The following is a 17,174-nucleotide window of genomic DNA, read 5'->3' on the forward strand; positions in this document are numbered from 1 at the left end:
GTGTGTGTAGGGGGTAGGACAAGGGTGTGTGGGGAGGTAGGGCAAGGGTGTGTGTAGGGGGTGTGGTTGCAGGCGGCCACACTGTTAAAGACTTTTCATAGCACAAGCGGTCACACTGTTAAAGACTTTTCATTGCACAAAAGTTTATTGCAATTTAACGAATCAACTCCACATAAAAGGCAGACCAACTCGATCAATAATATTTATATTAAACTGAACATACATGAAATCGATCACAATAGATATGTAACAGCTGAATTTTTCAAAATCATGGGACAATAAATCTCAAGCAACTATCTTAAACAACTTTAACAAACAAGATAATTCTTTAATAATCATGTGCCTTTTTTTCATTTTAATACCATGTTCTCAATTTTTTTCAAAGTGGAACAAAATTGTTTCCTTGTCAGAGATATTTAGCATTCAAAGAACATGTCTTTCAGCAAAACCTAACTGAAAGCCATTTTTCTTAAAGTAATGTGGTTAAGTCATGGCTTTAACTCAAACAATATACAAATACTGTCTGAAATTTGTTTGCTTCATAATGCATACCTATTTAATATACACTTTAATATCAGAATTGTAAAACATTTTCTTCTCTTTTTGACATGCTTTTCCTTCTGAAAGACATGCCTTGAGCAGCTGACAGTCACCAACATGAAATGCAGCAATTTTCACTCAGGAGCTGGGCTGTATAATGGGTGTCTGCATACTGGGCATGTGCGGCTTTAATAAGAAACATAAGAAACATACAATTACTAATAATTGGCATACAAATATATTTTTTTGGCTACCTGTAGTTAACTAACAGGTTAAATGACCTACGGCAGAAATCTGATTTCCTTACATGTGAGTGAGGAAGTAGTGGAATGGGTTCCTCACTTGCAATAAAACACAGAAAAGTATCCATAAGCCAGACAAGCCTTGTTGCACCCAGGTAGAGGACTGAGGGAAAAGTTAAACAAATAAAATGCAAGGCTTGTTACCCAACTGACACTTCTTAGTGAGCTTGCATTACCTTAAGTTATTGCACAAAAGGAGGTTTACTCCAGTAGTTCTGAGAATTTCCAGTAACAAAAAATAGTCTGGTCACAGTAATGTATCAGAGGTAGTTGCTCAGAAGAGTTTTTAACTTTGAATATACTTCTTGTTTTCTCTGACTATCAAGTGGAAAGTGTGTAGTCTAGCACAACAAAATACAAATAAACAAACAAGGCAAAGAAGTGACGAAGGAATATTGAAGAATTAAGTGCTTACATTCCATTCTGTATCATAGCTATTGCACATTCTCGATGAACCTTGTGTGAGCAGGGTAAAATCTGACATCCACTGAAAGCATCCTACAAGTAAAACAAAAATGAAAAGTTATTATGCTGAAGTCATGATTAAAGAAGTGCTTTTATATAGTCAAGAAATAAGGGATAAAAGGAAGGTATAAACAAGTTTTCTAATATATACACATGTAGTGGGTTAGAAAAATTGTACAAAGTATGTCAGAATTTAAAATTAGTGTTACATTTATATATCTTCTAAGCAAATAACCACAAAATGTCTGAAGGTGTAAAAGTGGTTGGAGAACATGGCTCATGTGAAAGTGACTTTTGATATAATAGTTTGGAAAGAACACAGTGTTACACATACAGGGTGGGACAATTTTCTCATGGGAAAAGAAGTAGAAAGGTAAATTAATAAAAAATATATCAACAACAGTAACAATAATAATAATAAAAACGATTAAGAAACCAAAATTATTTTGAAAGTTACCAGCTCACCTCTAAACAGATACAGCATTCATCATGGCCAGAGTCTGGCCTACACTTGTGCTTTCCTTGAAGCCGTTTGTCGAGACAGACATTGCATACATCACAGTGGAACGATTTGTCTTTATGTATGCTACAAGAAAACATGGCATAATAAGACCAGTGCCCTGCTTTAAAAGGTAGAAAAATCAAATTTGTAAAGCTGGCTTCAAGGTAGGATTGAGAAAAGAAAGATTTAGGCAAAATGTGAGCTGTTTAAGTGTTTACTTTCTGGTTACTATTCTATGTTTCTACACATATAGGTTGCCAAACAGATGACTTACAAGAAAAGTTACACTTTGAACCCTTGAAAAAGCTCATGTGGCTTCAAAACATAAAAAGCTTTGGAAAACACAACAGAAAAGTTCTTTATTAACTGAAAACTCTGTCAGGTCAGTTACCGGCATATTCCACATTTTTCACAGTGGTATGGATTTTTGTCAATGCTGGTGAAGTGTTTACAAATAGCACAGAAGTATGCTGACATCTTTGCTCCACAACTACGACACTTGCCACTGTCTTCACCAATCTGAAAGGAAATGATTTGGAAAATCACACTCAAAGTCTCACACTCTAAGTTAGTGGGAATTATGATCACAAAGTTCTTAACATAGATTGTCTCATTCATCAACCAGTGTGGTTGCCATGGAAAGGGGATAACATTTTGGTATCTGAATTTGCAGTGAGATTTGTTTTGCTTAATTTTTATTTAAATGGCAACTAAAATTTTGCAAACATGTGCAAAGTGAGTTTGCAACAGTAGAGAGTGTATTATAATTAATAAGTCACCAAAACAGTTAACAAATATTACTGGAAAAAAGGACATAAATCTCCTCCCTGTATGTTTTCTACCACTCCCAATAAAAAATATGGCAATTCTTATAACTATAATTTACAACATAACTAAAAACCTTTCATCACCTCTTGTTCATGATGACAGTAGCTGCATTTAAGGTGAGTAGCATGACTTGCTTTAGCTTCCTCATTGTCACATTCTTTGGAATTATTATGGCAACGGTGGCATGAATAGAAGTTGTTACAGCAAGGGAAACGTACTCTACAATGACGTTGGTAATGCTCACAAAGCCACAAAGACTGTCCAGTAACTGGTTCCTGCTGTTGAGGCCATCCTCTGGCTTCCTCTAGCTCCCTTGCTTCTCTTTCTCTCTTCTTTCGTGCTCTTTCTGCTCGAATTTCACGCTCTTTTCTTTCAATTTCCCGACCAAACTCTTCTCTTTCTTCTCTCTCCCTAAGCACTCTTTCCACCATTGCACAAGCCTCTTCAACACGCTGTTCCAATTCAAGTAGGGAGTTATCCGTAGACTCCACTGACTCTGTGCCATAGTTTCTGTTTGTGACTGAATCTTCAGTTTCGCCAGATTGACTCTCCCCTGTATCAGTACCAGATATCATGTGAGAGCTTGAAGAATTATAGGCCCTGCTTCCTTCTCTATAATGTCCAGAAGCCAAATGATCACCAGATGCATTCATTGCATTGCTACTAGAGTTAACCTCTTCAGATGTATTCAAACCATCACTGCCTGTTGTGACTGGCAATAACTGACTAACTCTACTTGACTCTGATTCTGAAAAAAGCCTGCTGTCAGATCCATTAACCCTTGCACCTGAAGATGAAGTTGGGGAAGCATCTGGAGGGAAACCATAGGTTTGCTTGTTAACTGATGAACTTCCTAATAATCCAGAATTTCTTGTTGAAGGTAACATTGATGCACTGCCTCTGAAGTCACTGTTTCTCTGTGTACCAGTTGCAGAATGTGTCATTTCAGGCCTTGTGGACCCTGTCAAGTCAGAAGTGAAGCCTGAACCATGTAACCCTAGGTGAATTGGTTGATTAATTTGCAAACTTGTAAAATGCCCATCCGGAGGTATTTGAGGCTCTCTTGTACCAAGAGCATACTCATTAAATGATGAATTGGAATTCAATGCGTTAAAGGCACCTATTTGAGATCCTGTGGGCTGCATGAAATCAGAGGTCAATCCTGAACCAGTGAACCCTGAATGAAAAACTTCATCTCTTTGTAAAGATGGAAAAGTCCCATCTTGCAGTCCTGTAAAAGGCACAAAGTTGTTGGCTACATTAGGATTCAATAAGTTGAAGCCAGTGTTTGAACTGTTATTTCCTCCAATACATGCTCCACTAGTCTGAGGGAACAATGACACATGTATTTGAGAATATGGATCTGGCCTGAAAGGAACTTGACACTCACCAAAGTACAGTTGAGCTTTATTTGACTCAGTCAAGTTTACCATGCTGTCTACATGAGAAGCTCCTTGTAATGAAGAATTCTCAGTCAACATCTTCTCAACGTTAGTGTAATATAAACTTTCATGAAGATGTTTGTCTTCTGAGTGTCTTTCTAAGAATGTGTTGGCCACTCCATGAGCCACAGGTCCAGCAACTTGTGGAGGTACCAAGTCTTCCAATGAGTTTAGCAAAGAAGGTTCTGGACATCTGTCTGTTTTAAGGGGTCTGTCTCTTGGCCTGGCCCCTAAATGCTCCCATTTCTTTGACTGACTGCTCACATGAGAGTCAGAAAGATCTGTTGCTGTGTCCTTTTGAGCAGTGAACCTTGCACCTGAAACATTTTGCCTCTGATTTGTGTCTCCATTTGGAAGAGAATCTTGATTCACACTAGTTAAGTCTTCTTGCTTTAAACTATCTTGGGCTCTATCTGGTAAATTAGCTGCACCATCTACAGTGTCATTAAAGTGATGATTAGAATAAGATTGTGTCTCTGCACCATCAGGAAAAGAGAAACCATGTGTAACTTCTTTGTCCCTTTTGCCATTAGCAGCACATGCTCCTTTCAGCTTTTCACTTTCAAATTGTTCAACTGTAAATGAAGGTGACCAAGACTTCTCTCGGGAGTCCAATCCAATACTTGACGCATCAAATGACTGAGACAAACCTGAGGCTGAATCGTATCTCTCCTGTGACAAATCCACATCTCCAAAAAACCTTGATCCATTCACATTCTCTGCATGAAAAGTAAGAGCAGCCCCCTCTTTATCACCATTAAGTGAGTTTACATTGGAATAGTTGCAAACTTCATCCTCTTCATCAACTTCAGTGTTGTCAAATATTTCTTTCCTTTCTTCCATTTCATCGCATTGTTTACCATTGACACCAGAAACACTTTCAGACATGTCAACCAGTTGTTTGCTCTCTTGAGGTGAAAAAGATTCCCTTCTACATGATTCTCCACCATTATGAAAAGGTTCAGCAAGTTTCTCTACAAGATCAAAACGATGGATTCTTTCCAGAAGATCTTTAACAAAGGAAAAGGAAAACTTCCCTCTTCTTTCTAATTCCTCAAACAACTCTGAACCCTCCCTGATCCTGGCAAGTCTAAAGCTATCCAACATGGGTCGAACAAGCTTCTTGATCCTGCTTAGTTCCGATTCTGAAAGGGAAAGTGAGATCTCCCGGAGTCTTTGTTGAAGCAAGATACCTGCAAAAGGAAACACAAACAAGATAAATGTGAGGTAACTCTTAGAAATGCAGTTTTTTTTCTCATTCATAATAATACCGTCTTGGAATAGTATAATGCATGCATGCATACTTATCCCAAGAAAGGTGAAATTTTGAAACCTTCATTAATGTAATGGAATTTCTAAATAAAGGTACAGTATTAATTTTCAGTTATAACTCAACATACTGACTTAATGGCTATACAACACAGTTTCAGATTGTGCAACATCTACCTTCTGAGGTGCCTTATTGAAAGACGAAGACAGAAAGCCATGATCTCTACCAATCGAGCATGCTTTCTGATGATCATCTTTAGGACATGATAAGTAATGTATGCCAATTGTGCAAATTTGTAGTAGAAGTAACATACAGTTAATATGAATCCTATCGGGAGCACAATAGCCACAGTAACTATTCCAAAAAGTATTTACCTGCTTTTTCTAAAGGACCTGCACCACCAAGCAGCTTAGCATCTGTACCTGAAAAGTCATGGGATGCACCTCTAACTCCAACAGGCTCACTTGTCCCACTGGCATGTTTGCTGGGGGGTTGATAAACCTTTTTGCTGCATCGTCTTTCTTTGCTTTCAAGAAACAACTGTCTTCCTACTTCAGCTTGAAGACCTTGTTTCTCCTCTTCACAGAGCTTCAATTTTTCTTTCAATTTTATCAATTTTTCTCTTAGTTCATGGCACTGATCCTGGTAGAACACAACTTCATCTTGCAATTCACAGATCAGGTTGCCATTGAGAATGGTGCCTTTGCCATTCTCTGTGGTCAATGGAAGTCCAGGACACTGATCAAATTCCATTCTGTGATCCTCCTTTGACTCCTCTTTGTTAGAGCATGCTTCAGTGCTTTGAACACTGCAATTCTCCTGAGGACTTTCATTTGGTGGCAAATTGTCTTTGGTTTCTGAGCTAGGATGATACTTTGCAATCCAACCTTCTTCACAATTTGACTTCACTGCTGCACTCTCATGGTAGTGACTGCTGACAAAGATTCCCTGTGAAGTTGATGACGTGTTTGAGACATTACCTGTCTCTTTTCCTGAATATGTTTCTCCACAGACATTCTTCAAAGATGGCAAAGCTTTCTGCATAAACTCTGGGTTTTCATTTGTGGCATCATACTGACCCAAGGGCAAACTGTTCAGTGATGAGGCTGACACAGGAGTTAAAAGAGAGTTAACATGTTCTTCTGTACCATCAGTAGTATATAATCCATTGCTGTTGCCTGAAAGTTGTATTTCTAAAGATAACTGTCTGTTTCTCAAAATACACTCCAAAAGGTTTACACAAACATCAGTACCAATCTTGTCTCCAGAGTGGGCAGTGAATGATAAGCTTTCAGTATCCTATCAAATAAAAAAACCATAGTCAATTTAAAGCAAATAAAAATAATACATTAAGTCATTGTAATATTAATCTTTTCATTAATAATTTCATGATGACATCTCCCAGTTATGGGTAAATCTACAATGATTGATATTCACTCTTTCTTTTAGTTATAATGTTTTACAATCCAAAAGAGAACAATTTCAATAAACAAGATCCTGCCGAAAATGGACTTATTTTATACTAGAAATTCTATCCTTTATGAATTCTAAATCAATGACTTTCAAGTCTTTAACAAGTGATTAACAAGTGACTTCTCCCTACAACATCCATCTATTCACTATCCAGCAAGCAGGTAATGAGAGTACTCAAATGCATCAGGCAGAAGTTGTCATTTTGATCTAACACCAAATTCACATAACTTGTTTACAAGGAAATTTGTAGCGGCTAGAGGGTAGAATTAACAATCATATCTTGAGAGTTAAAGAGTTAAAGAGTGACTGAGAACAAAGCCTAGTGACTCCAGCAAAAGCTAGAATTTGGAATTCTTGATCCAGAGTCCAATACGTTCCTTCATTTTAACCCTAAACTTAGAAACATTTTAATTACCCTCTTTATCAATCACACAGGAAACTCATGGCAATGCAAACGACAAAAACTTCGATAAAAATGGTCTAAACATCTTGGAAAATTCACCATCTTTTCCAATTCTATCAGTGCATCTTAGGGAATTTTTCAGAATGACAGATGACCCAAAGTTCTAAAAGATATATGCTGATTCAAAAATATCTTGAGACAGTGACTGCAAGATTCTACTTCAACCACTACACTGTTTGAGTAAAAATAATTAACCTTCTCAAAATAATGAGGATAAAAAATTTTTGACTCCTACACTAAATAGCCCCCTCCCTTGCCTTCTTTAAAGGTAGAAAGAGAAAGAAATAAGATTACACCTTGTACAAGTACGTATACATTTACATCATGCCAAAACAAATATTTATCTGGAGAAGTTTTAACCTATGAACCTACTTGTTTTAGTGATTTCAATCACAAAGTAAAAATTTTAATTACCTCAGTCTGTGACAGGTCAACAGACATTCCTATCTTTAGCACATCAGAATCTGGTTCCCAGTTGGTTTGTGCATGTAAATCCAACTTTTGGTCAGAATTGCAGGAAGATTTGTCTTGAAAGTCCTTACCGTGACAATAACATTTTGTTGACTCCTCAGCATTTTCACCACCATCCTCCACACATGGCAAACACTGAGTTTGTTCAAAGCCTGATCCTTGAAAATCAGACTCAAGAGACTCCATGATGCTCTCCAAAGCACACTTCACAGAGGAACAAATACAAGTTGACCCACTTTCTTTTACAGCTCGACACTTTACATAAACAGATCCTTCCTCAACAGCAAGTGACAAGGAGGCACAGATAGGGTCCAAAAAAGTAAAGTGGACTGCACAATTCCTATGTAAAGCCAAGGGGATCTTTGGAGTTGAAATGCTGAGCACCTCAGACAATTCCAGTTTTCTACTTAAACTAGAAATCCACTTGAAAAAAACAAGCAATGCCTTATCAGAGGAAGAAAATCTAAAGGAAAAGTAAGACACATGAGCCAAAGGCCAAAGAGTAGATGCAGTGGGAGAACTATCTATGCTGTCACACTGGTTGTGCAATTTTGATAACTCTAAATCAACTAGAAGTGGAAGAGAGTCAATTCGGGAAGAGAGGGAAGGTACAGCAGGTGATTGCTCTTGAATTGGCAGCTTCATGAAAAACTCTTGTTTCTCATGGAAAGTTTTTCTAAACTTAGGCTGTAGACACAGTAGTTTAACACTTTCACGGAAGGAAGAGGTAACACAGCCCAAGTCTCCTGTTTCCAAGACATCAGATGTCTTCCAGAAGAGAAGAAATCGTGGCCTCTTTCCATTGCCACTGCATGATGACATCAAGAACACATTGTCAAAATCTCCTGATGGCCTCTTTTCCTTGTCACTGTATGATGATGAAAAGGACTCATCCTCTTCTAGTGGTGTAGCAGAATCAGGAATGAAGATGCAATAAACCTGGATATCAGCCTCCAAAATTCTCTGCAATGCACAGTGCACATGTTTGCCCACATTATTTGAAACTGTCAGGAACTCGGAGTCTAGCTCTTCCAAACAGCTGAAAATTTCTCTCATATGACCAGTTTTTTCATCCCTTGTTTTCATATGAACCAGACTGACAAGAGAAAGAAAGTGGGAAAAGAGAGAACCCTTGAGGGCAAGACCATCAGCATCTACCAAAAAGAACATTCGAAAAAGTTCAGGGGTAATAACCTTGGTCTTCATAGACAAGTCATCTTGTGATGATAGCTGATGATGTACAAAGAGAAACTCCTCTTCTGCTTCTTTGACTTGACCCAGGGAGTGCAGTAACCGGCCTTGCAAACAGTGGCAGAAGGCAACATCTGGATGATCATGGCCCAAGCCATGGTATATAAAGATGTCCTTGGCTTTTTTCACTTTGTCCAAAGCTGAACGCATGAATTTTCCTTTCCTTTGCAGAATAGATGCACCTTGAAGATAAGCAAGTGCTGTCTGAAGGGAGACCTTACCACAAGACAACATGAACATTTCCAATGCTTCTTCAATGGTTAATTTGGCATTCTCAAAATTTCCAGCCTCACTCTCCAGATCAGCTAACTTCAAAAGAATTGTGCCCACTTTTTGGTGGTGGTGATTTATTTTCTCAAAAATAATGCGAGCCTCCTTTAGCAAATAACAGGCCGCCTTACGGTTTCCTTTCTGCAAGGTACAGGCACCCTGTAGACTCTTGCATAATCCAACCATGTGATGCTCTATCCCAAAGAAGTGGATGTATATTTGCTCAGCTTTTAGGAGACTACTCTGTGCGTCGCTAGCCTCTCCATACTTAAATTTAAAGTGGCCAATTTGGTACTGTAAAAAGCCAAAAACTGGGCAATTTCCACCGTTAAAATGCAGGAATGTTGACTCCAACTTGTCAATCAACTGCCTAGCTTCATTAAAGCGCTTAGTGGTGCAGTACATCTCTGCCAATGTCATAACAATTGCTATGAAGTCAGCCGTCAGTGGTTGTGCTTGTATGAATGTATCTGCAACAAACAGTTGTAAGGCAAGTTCTTCCAGTTCGTCATGTTTAATCTGTTCACCTTCATGTTCTTTCAGTTGCAAAGTCATCAGCTGCTTCATGTGCTGCACTGCAAAAGTATCTCTAATCTGGCCAATGTCAAATTTCGCAGCAACACTCAGAATATCATGATAACTTTTGTAGTCTGTGAGTTCTTGAGATAGGGTAACAAGTCTAAAGACTACTTTCAAATGAACATCAGTTGCTGGGGTCCTTGTGAAATCCCAGCAAAACCCAACTGCAGCATTACAATAAGACTTAGCTTTCTGATGGTCTCCACAAATCTTATGAAAGGCTGCCAAGTTCACAGTGGTAACAACAGTGCCCAGATGATTCTGTTTATGTTCAAAGTAACTCAATGCACTCAGAAAACATTTTTCACCAAGCTTATACTTCATCCTCTGACTTAACATCACTCCCACACTGATCATCAAATAACCATCATTAGGATAACTTTGAGGGAAGCTTGCAATTTCCTCCAAACAAGCAGTGTCCCCAGCTTGAAAAGCCAGGAGACTTAAAAGATAAAGAGCATTTGATTCATTAAACAAATCACTTTCAGGAGGTAGAAAGATAAAGTGGTCTCCAGAACCTTCTAATAGCCCTATCATAGTTTGCACAACATATTGTTGTACAGCTTTAAAATAGGCTTGACCTTCATCACAGCCACTGACCACACCAATGATTTGAGTCAACTGCTTAATACTGTCACCTCCATCCACAATCTTATCATGGTGAAAGAAATCTTGCAACTTCCTAAGAAGATAAGAGCACTTGCTTTGCCTGTCACATGCAGCTTTATCGCACATGATGAATGAAGACTTGCAGATCAGAGTTTTTCTTTTTCTTCCTAAATAAAGTAAGATGACAAGAAACATATCAAGCTTCTAAAGAAAATAATGTCCTTTAATATAAGACCAACAGTATATATCATTAAAAGGGAAAAAAATTAAAACCCATGTCTATGCTGTGTATGTTCAACTGTATGCATCAGCATTACACATTCACCTAATGTCATAATGCAAAAAGTATAGCCAATTGCATCTATTACACTCCAAGCTGTGACTGTTTTGGTCACCATGGCCACTAGAAAAGAAAATTATTGCAACTTAACTTTCACAATTGGGAACTAGTAAACTTTAGTCACCGTAAAGCAAGTTGTAACATTCTTTAATCTTAGCATTAGCTTCATCATGATATAAATGCACCAAACCTGGGGTATAGAGCTTGGTTTACATCTTGGTATTTCTAACTTTAGATGTTGTAATAGCTTAAAACAGACTTTTTTTCCTCTGAATATTGCTCTCAGTAGTTTGCCACACAATCGTATCAACCGCACATTGCAGGGAAAAATACCTGCAGAAAAAAAGGTAATAAATGTAACCTTTCAATAACTCCTCTTTTAACAGTTTCATTAGAATATGATGCCCTTCAAAAATCAACTGTTGCAGCTAAGAATGATATGGTGAGACAAGAACTAAAAAAAGATAAATAAAGAGCACCACAATTACATGTACAGCACAATGTGAAAGAGAAAACAAAGTTAAGACAAACTGCCTAAGTTACTAGCAAAAGATAAATCTCATAAGTTTTAAAAAGTCCTTTTGCACAACTTGAAACATTTTCAATTGGAAATTGTTGAAAGAAAAGACAGGCCAAACAAAACAAGTCACACTACTGATGAAGAAAACTCTGTAAGCTTTTTGTTGACTTTCATTTCACTGACACAGAACTGAGAAACAGCTGAATCCATAGCAACTAGCAAAATTCATTAGAAAGGATGACAAAAAATCTTTAACCTACAAGTACTGATTATCATTAACTGCTTCAAATTAGTTAAAGGACAAAGTAAACATGGTCACCACAGTGTAGGATTTTGAAATTCCTAGACAAATATAGAATCTCACATTCATACCATCTAAAAATTTATACAAAATTTTATTTTGCATTTACAGCAAAAGGTTGCACTTGAATTGAGCAAAAGTTCAAGGTTGAAGATATGGTGTTTAAGAGATATTTTGTGTACCTATTGAAAGAGCAGGTATAGAAAAAGTTTTAAGCTTGATTTTTCATTATACATCTCAAACTAGACAAAAGCTGCAGTGCTTTGTAAATGTACTGAACTAGCTAGAGCTATGAATCATGAGCTAAAAAGCATAAAGAGTGCTGCATGGTTTGTAAACAAAGAGGGCCATAGCAGTACTCACTGGTGTGTATAAAGGAACAAGGTGGGAAGGTTTACACAGTAGGGGAGAAAATCCAGAACACCAAGCTTTCTGGCTTCTTTGATGAAAGGACAATTGATTTCAAAATCAACAGAGAAGATAGGGAACATGGACAAGAATTTCCAATGCTAAGGCCTCACTTCAGCAGAAAGATTAGATGTATGACAAGGTGTCTAACACTTGTGAGTTTCTACATAGTTCCAAAAGTCCATATCCACCACAGTTCTACTCACTGCCTTACAAAATGAATGAAGTTAAAATTTTTCTGGCTCACTTGTTAAAAGGCTTGCCAGTTAACCTCACCCAAAAGAACAATATGAAGTTTAAGTTAAAATACAGTACAGCTCAGAGGTACTTGGTCCAAGTTGCATGCGAAAAAGCACATTAAAAAATGAAATAATTGAAGTTTCAACAACAATTCATTAACTTTATGCCATTGCATTACATACTGTTAAATCAAACACTTAGATGTTGAGATTTAAATCCCCCAACAAATGCTCTGATTCTTTAGCTCAACCCTTTAACTCCAGTGAGTGACCAAGACAGAATTTCTCCTTACTGTATCTATACATTATCATGCAGACAAGTGATGAGAATAAAGAAAAATATTAACTATCAGATAACTAATTGATCTGACATAAAATTTTCCGAACTAAGATGATGAGAATCATTTGGCAGACAGTAAGGAGAATTACTCATAAGATCTTGGGAGTGAAAGGGTTAAAGTATACTTGAAAAGTGGAATAAGAAAACTTCAAGGCAATAGAAAACTAATTCTAAGTGTTGGAGAGTCGATCTGTGGGCAACTTGACTGCCAGTTCATTTAAAGTTGTTCCATTTAAATTGTTAGTGTATGCCACAGCATTTTATTTGTAGGGAAACAGATATCAAGTGCCCATTGTTCTATTATTGTAGTTTCACTATGGTTATCAGTCTAATTAAACATGAATCATGAACCATTTTGTTTTGATGACAAATTACTGGCTACATCATCAGTTGGATATTTACATAATTCAATTAAACTCTTAAGGCTGTGACCAGGGTTTTGACAGCAGATGCACTTCAAATCAACTGAGGTATAGTTTTGTCTGGACAGTACTCTTACTGACAACAATAATGGCCATCATACAGTGTAATTTGTTTTTCTTTTGTCCACAATTGTGATATCAAAGACAGCAGAGAAGACTTGCTTGTTTTAGAGCACTCAATTGACAATATCAGAAGTCATGAAAAAGGCAACCTCAAAAAGTAATGTTGATGCTGATTATTATCTCTTCGTTTAAGTTGAAAGTATGAAGAGGCTAATTATCTTCAATGCTTACAAGGCTACTGTCATCTCAATATATACACCTCAAACAGCACCTGCAGTACCTTCCACAGAACCAGCAGTATCTTCCACAAAACAGGCCAAAATTTAACTTCACTAACAGAACCTGCTTCACACTTAGCAACCAGACCAGCTGTACCTTCACTGACAGAACCACCATCAGTGCATTCTGTTGATGCATTGTCATCTTCATCAGTACTTCTATGCCTATTTCCCCAATCCATTATTGCCACTTGCCCACTCAGTTCTAACCAGCCCAGTGAATACATGCCCAGTTTGCAGTCCACTGGTAATTCAACCAGGGCTTGTCAGCTCTCCCATACACCAGAGAGTTGTTTCCCATAGTCTTTTAAATGTGGCTTTGTACCCAAACAGCCTGTCATGAAGGAAGATGCAGCAAAGATCAAAGAGACCCTTGGAAAAATTCTTGAGGATACACAATCTAACTGCCATTCTTTGTAGCACCAGGAGACCCATTCAGGTCAGTCACCAGAAACTCCTCACCTTGATCTAAGCACACTGCGATGGTAGTATGAACACCTTCTCCAACGTAAAGTCAATGATTACAAGTCACAAATTTGAAAACTGGGTTGATTTGTGTATTAAAGTTCTCCATGACCCAAAAATCTATCACAAAGCCAAAGACAGTCAAAACATGAAGTGAATTATATGAAATAATTATTTTTAGAGAAAACTGAATACATTTTAGTACTGAATGAAAGTAAACTGTTGGTATAGCCAACTTCTTGATTGAGTTGCATCATTCTACAGTGATTCCAAATTCTTAGGACAATGCCATCATGATCTCAGGCTGGAATCTTACATCTCAAGAGATCAAATGAAAGTCCACTGAGAAATCAAAATAAAAATAAAGCTGACTTCTTTCAATATAGTAATGGAATGAAAATGAGAAACTTTGACAGTAGGCACCTCTGATTGGCCACTCGTTTGTGTAAAAAACTAACACAGAAAACTAGGGAAACTGTCATGTCCACTTCAGTTTCCTAACTGCTCCAGCAAATTACAACAACTAGCTTCTGATGTCTGGAGTGTCTATTAAGTATTGTATACCGTAGAATTATATTACTACTGTATCTATGATTTGGACTTGTTCAACACTACTGAGCCAATGGAGTTTGCAACTGCATTGTACAATTTAAGAATAATTGGATTCAATTTCTATGAAAAGTTTGAAGGCATCCAATACAATGTTATGCCCAAGAAGCTCCAAAGTCTCATCAAGTTTAACTGTGCATATGCATGACAACAAGGGTATCACTTACATTTTTAAAATTGAACCTTCAAAGTTTCTGGATTGATTCATTGAAGACTACCATATCAGTCTACAGAACTGTGGTCAAAAATATACAGAGAAAATTCTATGTAGGTATGCATACCTTTTAAGTAATGAATACAAGAAAAAAATATTAACAATTTATATCTCTGCTTTCACTACAAATTATGTTTAAATAATTTGTCTATAATAAGTACCTATTTGCACTAAAACCACTGACAGGAAAATTTAAAACATAGAACCCACTTTAACTTGTTATGTGATTAGTAAGCAAATGTCAATTTTCTACATATCAGCTATTAGCATTTAAATACAAAAAAATCCTAAACATTGTTGAAAACTTCAACAAAACTGTGGTGGGTAGAGCTGAAGATAAGTAACCCTTTGTTTTAGTCACCATTCCATTGTGAGCTTTACCGCTGGCCTAGAAATTCTTGAATACACAATCTCTGTCATTAATATGCCATGTGCTTCAAACACTATGACAGATATAACTACAGTTTTTGAATCTTAATCAAACATACACTTTAGGACCCAGTGAGACCTGCAAAGACTTGAAGAAAGCGAAAAAAGCAAAAACGGATGTTCTTTGCACACACAAAAATAAAAGAGCTCCAAGAGAGTGACAAAGGTAAATCAGTAGACCTTGGTTCAAATCTACCACATTCACTGGAAGTCATTAAAGATCTACAATGGCTTGGTGAGTAGATATTTAATCCTGACGTACATAGAATATCTAACCAACAGACTACTCTTGAAAAGTGCATACTACAAAAATTATCATGCTGGTAAACTGATAAAAAGCAAGGTCTCTTGCTTTCATGATATAAACTTGAAACAACATGCAGTTTGTTTCAGTTTACTAAGGAATTACTGGTTAAGTAAATGTCAGGTTTATGACAAAATTATGGTGGAAAAGAAAAAGGAAAAAAATATGTGGCACTGTTTAGATAATAAGTAATAATTAAGATTGCCCCCCCCCCCCCTCCCAAAAAAAAAAACATAACAGAAAAATGAGACAGCATGGTGATTGAATATTGCCATTTGCCCACTCAGTTCTAACCAGCCCAGTGAAAACAAGCCCAGTTTGCAGTCCACTGGTAATTCAACCAGGGCTTGTCAGCTCTCCCATACACCAGAGAGCTGTTTCCCATAGTCTTTTCAATGTGGCTTTGTATTTAAGTCTGTCACCTTGATCTAAGCACACTGTGATGGTATTATGAACACCTTCTCCAGCACAAGGTCAGTGATTACAAGTAACAAATTTGAAAACGGGATTGATTTACATATTTAAGTTCTCCATGACCCAAAAATCTAGCACAAAGCCAAACACAGTCAAAACATGAAATGAATTATATGAAACAATTATTATTAGAGAAAACTGAATACATTATAGTGCCGAATGAAAGTAAACTGTCAAGGTATAGCCAACTTCTTGATTGAGTTGCATCATTCTATAGTGATTCCAAATTCTTAGAACAAAGCCATCATGATCTCAGGCTGGAATCTTACATCATCAAGAAATCAAATGAAAGTCCACTGAGAAATCAAAATAAAATTAACCGTTGACTTCTTTCAATATAGAAATGGAATGAAAATGAGAAACTTTGACAGTGGGCACCTCTAATTGGCCATTCATTTGTGTAGAAAACTTTCACAGAAAACTAGGAAACTATCGTGTCCACTTCAGTTTCCTAACTGCTCCAGCAAATTACAACAACTAGCTTCTGATGCCTAGAGTGTCTATTAAGTATTGCAGATCACAGAATCCTTTTACTACTGCATCTATGATTTGGATGTACTCAACACTACTGAGCCAATGGAGTTTGCAACTGTACTGTACAATTTAAGAATAAGTGGATTCATTTTCCATGAAAGGTTTGAAGGCATCCGATACAACGTTATGCCCTCATAGTTCTAGAGTCATATCAAGTTTAACAGCGTATATGCATGACAACAAGGGTACCACTAACATTTTTAAAATTGAGCCTTTAAAGTTTCTAGATTGATTTATTAAAGTCTGCCATATCTGTCTATGGAACTGTGGTCAAGAGAAAAACCAAGAAAATTCTATGTAGGCAGGTATACCTTTAAGTAATGAATACAAGAAAAAAATACCAATAATTTATATCTCTGCTTTCACTTGTATTAAACCACTAACAAGAAAAATTTAAAACATAGAACCTACTTTAACTTGTTATGTGATTAGTAAGCAAGTGTCAGTGTTCTATATATCAGCTTTTAGAATTTAAATACAAAAAAGGCCTTAACATTGTTAACATTTTTAAAATTGAACCTTAAAAGTTTCTGGATTGATTTATTAAAGACTGCCATATCAGTCTATGGAACTGTGGTCAAAAATATACAGAGAAAATTCTATGTAGGCATTCCTTTAAGTAATGAGTACAAGAAAAATATATCAACAATTTATATCTCTGCTTTCACTACAAAGTATGTTTTGATAATTTGTTTAAGTACCTATTTGTACTAAACCACTGACAGGAAAAATTTAAAACATAGAACCCACTTTAACTTGTTATGTGTTA

General features: G+C 36.8%; 1 protein-coding gene across 6 annotated transcripts in view; it reads right to left on the reverse strand.

Annotated features, from left to right (window-relative positions):
- Positions 1–172: 172 nt before the first annotated feature.
- The window catches only part of LOC131791907 (uncharacterized), a 42,036-nt gene continuing 25,034 nt past the window's right edge, over positions 173–17,174 (reverse strand). For all 6 annotated transcript variants that reach the window (XM_066172077.1, XM_066172075.1, XM_066172078.1 and 3 more), the window contains 8 exons: positions 10,996–11,138; positions 7,700–10,632; positions 5,724–6,648; positions 2,721–5,272; positions 2,201–2,328; positions 1,773–1,893; positions 1,258–1,340; positions 173–726 (listed from right to left, as the gene is read on the reverse strand). In XM_066172077.1, the coding sequence (XP_066028174.1) occupies positions 675–726; positions 1,258–1,340; positions 1,773–1,893; positions 2,201–2,328; positions 2,721–5,272; positions 5,724–6,648; positions 7,700–10,591 (6,753 nt within the window). In that variant the 5' untranslated portion in view covers positions 10,592–10,632; positions 10,996–11,138 and the 3' untranslated portion in view covers positions 173–674. The remainder of the gene's footprint in view (positions 727–1,257; positions 1,341–1,772; positions 1,894–2,200; positions 2,329–2,720; positions 5,273–5,723; positions 6,649–7,699; positions 10,633–10,995; positions 11,139–17,174) is intronic.

This window comes from Pocillopora verrucosa, chromosome 9, assembly GCF_036669915.1.
Source record: "Pocillopora verrucosa isolate sample1 chromosome 9, ASM3666991v2, whole genome shotgun sequence".
NCBI classification, from domain to species: Eukaryota; Metazoa; Cnidaria; class Anthozoa; order Scleractinia; family Pocilloporidae; genus Pocillopora; species Pocillopora verrucosa.